Source organism: Sinocyclocheilus rhinocerous, unplaced genomic scaffold (genome assembly GCF_001515625.1).
Source record: "Sinocyclocheilus rhinocerous isolate Xijiao unplaced genomic scaffold, SAMN03320098_v1.1 scaffold1719, whole genome shotgun sequence".
In the NCBI taxonomy this organism is placed as follows: domain Eukaryota; kingdom Metazoa; phylum Chordata; class Actinopteri; order Cypriniformes; family Cyprinidae; genus Sinocyclocheilus; species Sinocyclocheilus rhinocerous.
The window spans coordinates 49,415-58,310 of record NW_015664048.1 but is presented as its reverse complement, the minus strand read 5'-3'; the positions used below and the strand labels follow the sequence as shown (position 1 = coordinate 58,310).

The following is an 8,896-nucleotide window of genomic DNA, read 5'->3' as shown; positions in this document are numbered from 1 at the left end:
TAGTTAGAAATGGCACTATAGTAAGCAGTGTTTAATAAACAGCTGTTTTTCTAAATTTTGCTGAGTTGAAATTCAGTGCAGTCCTGTATCGTGACTTTGCTGGTGATACACAGCCCTAATTTTCGCTACTTAAAATATTTTTTAAAATCTGATTTTATTTCAGATAGTTGCCAAGGCAACGTTTTTAATTTTAGTTTAGTTTATTTTGAAGTACTAAAATACTTGAAAAAAAAAATGAATGAACTTTAATTAATAAAAATGAATAAAAATTATATAACCAAAACTAAAAATGACAAAAACACAATACAAAATGCATAAAGTGAAAATATATTAAATCAAATTTAAATAGAAACAAAAACGAAAATAATTTACCAACGATGAATAAAAGAAATACATAATTAATTAAAAAAAAAAAAATACAAACAACAAAATGTCTAAAACTTTAAAATTAAAGCGAAAACAGCAAAAATAAAGAAATAATTCTAATTCAAAATATTAACAAAAACTACAATAGTACACACACACACACACACAAACACACAGATGACGTGTCTCACCCTTTGTAGTATTGTTGTGTGGATAGTGTTTGTGTTTTGACGAGCTGGTGAAACAGTAAACCCATGTGTTCTCTAGCGATGGTGCTGCGCTCCAGCGTCGATTCGATTCCCGTCCGAACAAACACAGACAGCAGAGACGAGCAGCTCAGCTCACTGACGCACTGCAGCGCCTCCTGCAGGAGCGGAGGAGCAGCAGCAGACGTTACAAACAGACCATATGAGGGGTGTGTGTGAGTGTGTGTGTGTGAGAGAGTGTGTGTGTGTGTGTGTGTGCGTGCCTGTGAGTGTGTGTGTGTGTGTGCGTGTGAGTGTGTGTGTGAGTGTACGCGTGTGTGTGTGTGTACCTTCATGTCATTGATGTGCAGATACTCCTCGATGATGGCAGTGGACTTCTTCTCCAGCTCGTCCTCCGTCAGCTCCGGTTTGGATGAAGCAGGTGGAGGAGTGGGAACGGTTTCTCTCTTCACTGATTAAACAACACACATACAACAAAGCCTGTAAAACACCTCATAACAGTGTGTGTTGTGTTCTATCTGCATTAAAAGCAATCCCTTTTTCCATAAAAAAAAAAAATCAATTTTTTTTTACGTTACATAAAAACAGGAATAAGTAATTCTGAAGTCAATTATATTGCAATGACAGGCACTTGTAATACTAATACTGTAATAATAACTAATGTTGCAATATTAATGGTAATATTAATAAATAATAATGTTAATTTTGCAATAAAATAAAATTAAGGGCTAGAGTTTCCCAAACTGGGATTTGTGAGGGAGCTGCAGTAGTTGATGAAAAGTTAATAATTAATTATATAATTAAAAAAAGTTTTAAAATATTTAAATATAATAAAAGCAATAAAAACTACAGCAGTATTAATATTAATAAATATTAATAATAGCACAAATTTAGCACTGGGTTTTGGCAAAACTGGGGTTTGTGAGTGAAATGCAGGAGTTGATAAAAAGCTAATAATTAATTAACTCATAAAAATGTTAACGTAATACAATAATATTTAATATTAATTAATATAATAAACAGTCTATTAATATAATAATATATATATATATTTTTAAATATATATATATATAATATTTAGAACCTATCAGAACTAATATTGCAGTATTATTATTACTGCAATATTAATAAATAATAATATTAATATTGCAATAATAATAATAACAATTTTGGTCTGAGTATTGGCGCTGATGTCCTTGATTTTCTGAAATCTATTTGGATTTTGATTTGAAATAAATATCTGAAAAAGGATCGATATTAGACTGCTCAAATAAATACCACGACTACTTAAAAAAACAAAAAAAACATTTTTAACCCAGTCCTTCTAAAAAGAGCTACTTTTAAATAATGCAAAAAATGACCTGAACTAGAAACCAAAACACAAAATAAAATCCAAATATAATTTTCTTAACTATAATGACCCTGTACTGCACAGTGCTTTTGGTCACTAAACCCGGGGCGGTGGATATTTGTGGCGGTCAATGTGGATATTGTGGATGGGTTCTTCTGTGTCATCACGTTCTATTAGTTCTACAGCTTCAGTTTCGGAACTTTCACGCTTAGTAACACATACAGCTGTTCCCTCACCACAGTGCAACAGTGAAAATGGACCCGTTTCAAACAGTGTCGCGTTCCGAACCTTGTTTAAGCGACATACACCGGTATTTTAAAAATTCATATCATAACAAATCATTCGGTATGAACCGGTATACCGCCCAGCACTACCCGTGACCTCTGACCCCGGTTCAGCGTACCGTTGCTGCGTTCTCGTTCTCTCTCGTCTGTCATGCTGGAAACGCGCCGCAGCATCTCAGCGGGACGCTGCTCTCGATCTCGACTCCTCTCCTTTTCCCGGCTGAAGCTGCGCTTGCCGACCGCGGGACGGTTCCGGTCCATCCGCTCGAAACGATCGCTGCGTTCCCGACTGGAGCTACTCCTGACAGACAGACAAACACAGACACAAACCTTCAGTCGAAGCACAGAAGAATCCTACAACAGTGCTATTTTATTAATATTACAGTTTTAATGCATATTTTGAGTTTGTATTTAATTTTATATTTTCGATTTCGACTTTAAAATTGTAATACGTTCATGTATTTTTACATTAACATTTAGTCATTTAGCAGACGCTTTTATCCAAAGCGACTTACAAATGAGGACAATAGAAGCAATCTAAACCAACAAGAGAGCAATGATACGCAAGTGCTATAACGAGTCTCAGTTAGCTTAACGCAGCACACGTTTTTATTTATTTATATATTTATAATTTTACGCCACATCAGCATCAAAGCCTATATTCAAGGCAAACTCAAGAATAATAAGTTTTAAAATAGTCTTAATAACAATACTTCATTTGTAAAGTAAAACAATTATTTAAATATTTAAAAATAAGAACACGCACACAAAAAAAACAAGACACTAAAATATAAGGTAAAAATAAAATGTCTACTTGCATGTCATGTGGCAGTGTTTATTAATATTTTAAATTTGTTTTAATATTTTCTATTCTGATTTTAATTTTAAAGTTTCAATAATTTGATGTATTTTTATTTATTTATTTTTCCTTTTAGGCCATATCAGCATCATAAGATAAAAAAACTGATTAAAAAAATTATAATAATAATTCAAATATTTAAAAAGCACCTTTACAAACAATTCAAAACAAAGTAATAGATAAATAAAAAATAACATTGATATACAATTTTTCAAATTAATAACTGATCAAAAATTCTAATATTCTTCCAGTTTTTTTTTTTTGTCAATTAATGTACTTTTAGTAAAAATGTTTCCTTGCATCATTTATAGCTGGGCATTCTAACAAAACATTTCTAATTAATTTTTTATTAGTTTTGCTTTATTAATTGTCTACTGTTATTCTTTTTATGTCTAATTTTTATTTGTATTTTTCCGTTTTAGATTTAGTACATCAAGTTCGACGAAGTGAAAATGAGAAACGTTTTATTTCAGTTAACATTTTATTTTATTTTTTAACTGAAGAAAACGTGTTTAAAAAAAAAATGTATTTAGTTAACTATAATAACTCTGATTGATATATACATTTAAAATATTTTACATATTTTATGTTATTTCAGTTAATTTCATTTCAAGAAACAAATGTTTATTATAAAACCGATAGTTCCGGTCCTTGATTCTGATTGGTTGAGCCACGTTCGAAGCTGTTGTAAATGACTCTACTCTACTCTTCTTAGGGCTTATTGCTTTATTTAATGGTTTTCGATAAGCATAATAACCCTGTCCAGCCAGAATCCCTGTGTGTGACCTCTGACCTGTGAGGAACCCTCCTGTCAGAGTCGATGTTGGCGGATGATGATGAAGAAGAGGAGGAAGGCTGCTGAAGTGCTGAAAATCGATTCAAAGTGCTGGTACGACCAGAATCCTGGGCTGTAAAACACATTAGAGTCACACCACGTCTGAATATGTGTGCATAATACATCAGACGTGTACAAACACTCACCGCTGTCGCTGGGTTTGGCTCCTGAGCCTCCGCTGCTGCCTTTGCCCCAACTGCCCCACGAGCCTTTACCTCCGGGGGCAAGAAGCTGATTATTGAAGTCCAAAGCGCCCGGCTGCACGACACACACACAAACAGCATTAGTGCTCAATGATAACAGTGAGTGTAAGTCAGAGAGTATCAAAAACTGGGGAAAAAATTTATAAAAACAAAACTATGTAGACATATTAAATAAATAACATGAACAAAAACTACTAAACATGACAAAAACACAACAAAATTACTAATATTTTACAATTAAGATGAAAAACTGAATCAAAATACTAATAAAAACTACAATAGCAACTCAATCACACTAACATAACACTGCAGGGGGTTTGAGAGTAAATGAAAAGCTAAAAATGTAAATATAAAAATTTTAAATGTAAAAATTTAAATTTTAAATTTTAAATTTTAAATATTTAAAAATAAATTTTAAAAAAGTGTAATATTTAAAATAAAGAATGAAACACTAAAAATGATAAAAATGTAAGTTAAAATTAATATATATTTTATTTGTGTACCTGCATGTCATGTAACCATTAACCGACATCAGAGAACATGCGAGTGTTATTAACTTATTGAAATAATTTAAATGATAAATTATAATAATTTTCTTAATTTTTTTAACAATCTTAAAAACTGTAACCTAAAGTAGTAATTTAAATATATTTACAAACTACAAGTAAAAAAAAATGAATACCTCTCATCAATTATATTTTTGTAAAATATATATATTTAAATAATTCAATTATATTAATAATATAAAAATTCTATCGAGGTTATTATTGTTAACTAAAACTAAAACTATTAAAACATTTTTGTTAATTGAAAACGAGATGAAAACTAAATTAAAATCAGAAATGTTGCTTTGGCAACTAACTGAAACAAGGTTAGGTTGATGCACTAAAAACTGGAAATAAAAACTAAAACTGAACTAAAACTAAAATGTAAAAAAAAAATTGTATTATTAAAAACCAAAAAGTACTAAAAATGACCAAAGCACACAAAGACTTCAAAGAAATAAATAAAAATAAAAACAGAAAGTATAAAAATAAATGTTAATTCAAAACATTAATAACTGTAATATTATAGAAATAATACAACAATAACACTGACATTTATAAATTAATATTAATAATAGAGTAATATGTGACCCTGGAGCACAAAAGCAGTCTTAAGTCGCTGGGGTATATTTGTAGCAATAGCCAACAATACATTGTATGGGTCAAAATTATACATTTTTCTTTTATGCCAAAAATCATTAGGATATTAAGTAAAGATCATGTTCCATGAAGATATTTTGTAAATGTCCTACCGTAAATATATCAAAACTTAATTTTTGATTAGTAATATGCATTGCTAAGAACTTCATTTGGACAACTTTAAAGATGATTTTCTCAATATTTAGATTTTTTTGCACCCTCAGATTCCAGATTTTCATATAGTTGTATCCCAGTCAAATATTGTCCGATCCTAACAAACCATACATCAATGGAAAGATTATTTATTCAGCTTTCAGATGATGTATACATCTCAATTTCACAAAATTGACCCTTATGACTGGTTTTGTGGTCCAGGGTCACATATTTAATATGAATATAAAATTTCTGCCAGAGTTCTTACAGTAAATGTTACTGTCCATGGTACATTTCTATAACAGTTCTTTCTATAAACCTTCTTCTATAATTGATTATTAAGTGATTCAGGTGTGACTGATGGATGTACTGGAGGGGAATCAGACCTTGGTGATCTTGCTGAGGCGCGTCGGGTCGATGGGTCTGTTCTTGGTGGAAATGGGCACCGTGTTCCAGCCGTCATCAGGGGCCTGGTTGCCACGGGAACCGGGTGTGTGGGGGCCTCCACGGGGCCCCATCCCTCCTCCTCCTCCTCCTCCAGCTCCTCCACTGCGGCTGTCCTTCTTGGACAGGAGCTGCTGCTGAACTTTGACCTGCTCTCGGTGCTCCTCCAGCTCTGCTTCCTTGTGGATCTGCTCGATGGTCTTCGGCCCCAGATCTCCTCGCCGCGGGACCCAGTTATTCTGAGGGACGCCGAGAGAACAAGAGCTCATTACTAGAGATGCACCGATCGATCACACACAGAAAGTTATGCATACAGCGGTAGTAAAATAAGAAATTTATAATATACGAGTTAGGTATGCAACATGCACAACCAAAATATTTCAACACGATTGCAATGTGATTTTATACAATAGTAGTTCAATAAACAAGAAGTTAAAATTAAGCGACTTACATTTTAGACACAATATTGACTGTTTTTGCTCAATTTCGCTGATGAGAATAGTTTCAATCAAAGCCACATCAGAACTGTTTTGTGTCTCCGAGCAACACAGCGGTGTTTCGTTACTGAATGAATCCACGTTTTTGAACAAATCAAATGAGTCAATGACTCAGTAATCCATTCATAAAGACAGTGTTTTTGAACGAATCAAATGAGTCAATGACTCAGTAATCCATTCATAAAGACAGTGTTTTTGAACGAATCAAATGAGTCAATGACTCAGTAATCCATTCATAAAGACAGTGTTTTTGAACGAATCAAATGAGTCAATGACTCAGTAATCCATTCATAAAGACAGTGTTTTTGAACGAATCAAATGAGTCAATGACTCAGTAATCCATTCATAAAGACAGTGTTTTTGAACGAATCAAATGAGTCAATGATTCAGTGGCCCATTCACAAAGACAGTGTTTCTGAATGAATCGGCCATTTGAACGAATCTGTTGAATGACTAAATGACTCACTCAATCAAACGGTCATTTGACGCCACCTACTGGTTTGGTTTCATATTTAAAACTATCGTTGCTTTTCCCCCAACATTTCTTATTTGTATGTTTAAAAAATATTTAAAACATTATTCTTATAAAATTCTTTATGCATTTGAAATTTTTGCAGTGTAAATGCATTTATGGCGCCTCGACTTCATCAAACAGTCTGTAAATACATCTAATACTTCAGATGCAGCTTCTGTGTTTGCTGCAGTGGAAAGATGCTGATACTGATTTAATTTGAATGGTAACAGCTCAACAGTTTCTTATTATTCTTAATTAAAAACAACGTAAGAATTTGATGCGAAAGATGACATTTAATAAGGTTAGTGAAAAAATGATGACAATTTAAGAAACGCAGTGGGAAATGTCATCTGTTTTGTTATATACAGCAACTCCTTTTTAGTTAATTGCTATTTCTACCTCTTTTCTAGTCACACAGCACTTTGTTTTGAGAGTTGTTTAAGTGAGAGAACATCTGTAACTTTGTCCAGATTGGGGGAATTGTAATGTTTAATAATTTTTTACTATGTAAATAATTTTTTTTGCATTAAAAAAAGTATAGATTTTAGTTTGAATATGCTGTCAATTATAGTTTTTAGAAAGAAAATCTGAAAAAAAATGGTATCGGCAGGTCACACTTACAAAAGAAATCGGCCAAGAAAATTGCAATCGGTGCATCTCTAAACATTACACTGAAAATAAGCTGGAATTTTCCCTTATTTTCCCACTGAGTCACTCTATTATTCCCTCCCTCTCTTATGCGCTTCAGCAGAAATGAAACTAATCGTGTGTGAGTGACACACACATGAAGTGAGTTTCCTAAGAACACACTAGAGAGACATTACTGCCACACTGCTGCAATCTATACTGGAAATATCTATACAGAAAACTATTCACTAACATTCAAGTTTCTAGTTTTATCCTGCACCAAAAAAAAAGTTCTGCTTTTATAATTTTTCATCAAAATGTAACCCCACTCTTACACATTACAGAAATCACAACACTGCGTTAAACCCGTTTCACTTTTAAAATGTGATTTACACTAATGTCAAATGTTTGAAATAATTAAGATTTTTTGATGTTTTTGATAAAATTCTCTTCTGCTCACCAAGGCTGCATTTAATTTGATAAAAAATACAGCAAAAATAGTGAAAAATTATTACAATTTAAAATAAGTGTTTTCTATGTGAACACGTTAAATTCAGACGAAACTTCTGGGCTGATTATAACGTGCACGTTAACTTTCCTCATGAAATGTGTGTGTGTGTGTCCGACAATATCCTCCACGATCTCATCGCTCGTGGCCAGCGCACTCTTGCTGTGTAATGTGTGAAATCTTTTATTTTTGTTATCACTATGGCTATTTGACTTATAGCAGTGTCCAGTGTTTCCTATACATTGAGTTATTTGTGTCGGCTCGTCACAATATCAAAACTGACCGCCACAAATATTTTCCAAAAGGCTTATACTTCGTTGAATAAAATGAACGCTTCACGTTTCAAAATTAAAATGCAGCGCGGGTGTTTTTATATGAATGTATATTTGAAAATAACCGACTGTCTTCAGAAAAGCTTCGATGTCATTTTCATTTCGTCTTTCCTGTAATGCCTGATAGAGTAGCGTTTGTGAGTGCTGCGCTGATTTGATTACAGATCAGCCGTTACCGGGGAAACCGCTATATCTCCCGCTCCAACAGCGCCTCCTGCTGGCAGAGAATTAATTTGCAGTCTGTAGGAAACACTGGTGTCTGTCAGCAAACAAACAAAAAGCATCCTTTTTCTTGCCAAAAGTTTTGAGAAGGTGCTTTGAGCCATGTATTAAAGGGGTCATATGATGTTGCTAAAAAGAACATTATTTTGTGTATTTGGTGTAATGAAATGTGTTTATGCGGTTTAAAGTTAAAAAAACACATTATTTTCCACATACTGTACATTATTGTTTCTCCTCTATGCCCCGCCTTTTTGAAACGCGTCGATTTTTACAAAGCTCATCAGTCTGAAAAAGCGAGGTGTGCTCTGACT

General features: G+C 33.0%; 1 protein-coding gene across 1 annotated transcript in view; it reads right to left on the bottom strand.

Annotated features, from left to right (window-relative positions):
* Window positions 1-8,896, bottom strand: part of LOC107729587 (eukaryotic translation initiation factor 4 gamma 1-like) — a 49,221-nt gene that overhangs the window by 16,079 nt on the left and 24,246 nt on the right. Inside the window, exons 15-20 of the mRNA XM_016540168.1 lie at window positions 5,828-6,124; window positions 4,048-4,159; window positions 3,860-3,974; window positions 2,327-2,508; window positions 902-1,023; window positions 558-730 (exon numbers count right to left, since the gene is read on the bottom strand). Coding sequence (XP_016395654.1) covers window positions 558-730; window positions 902-1,023; window positions 2,327-2,508; window positions 3,860-3,974; window positions 4,048-4,159; window positions 5,828-6,124 — 1,001 coding nt within the window. The remainder of the gene's footprint in view (window positions 1-557; window positions 731-901; window positions 1,024-2,326; window positions 2,509-3,859; window positions 3,975-4,047; window positions 4,160-5,827; window positions 6,125-8,896) is intronic.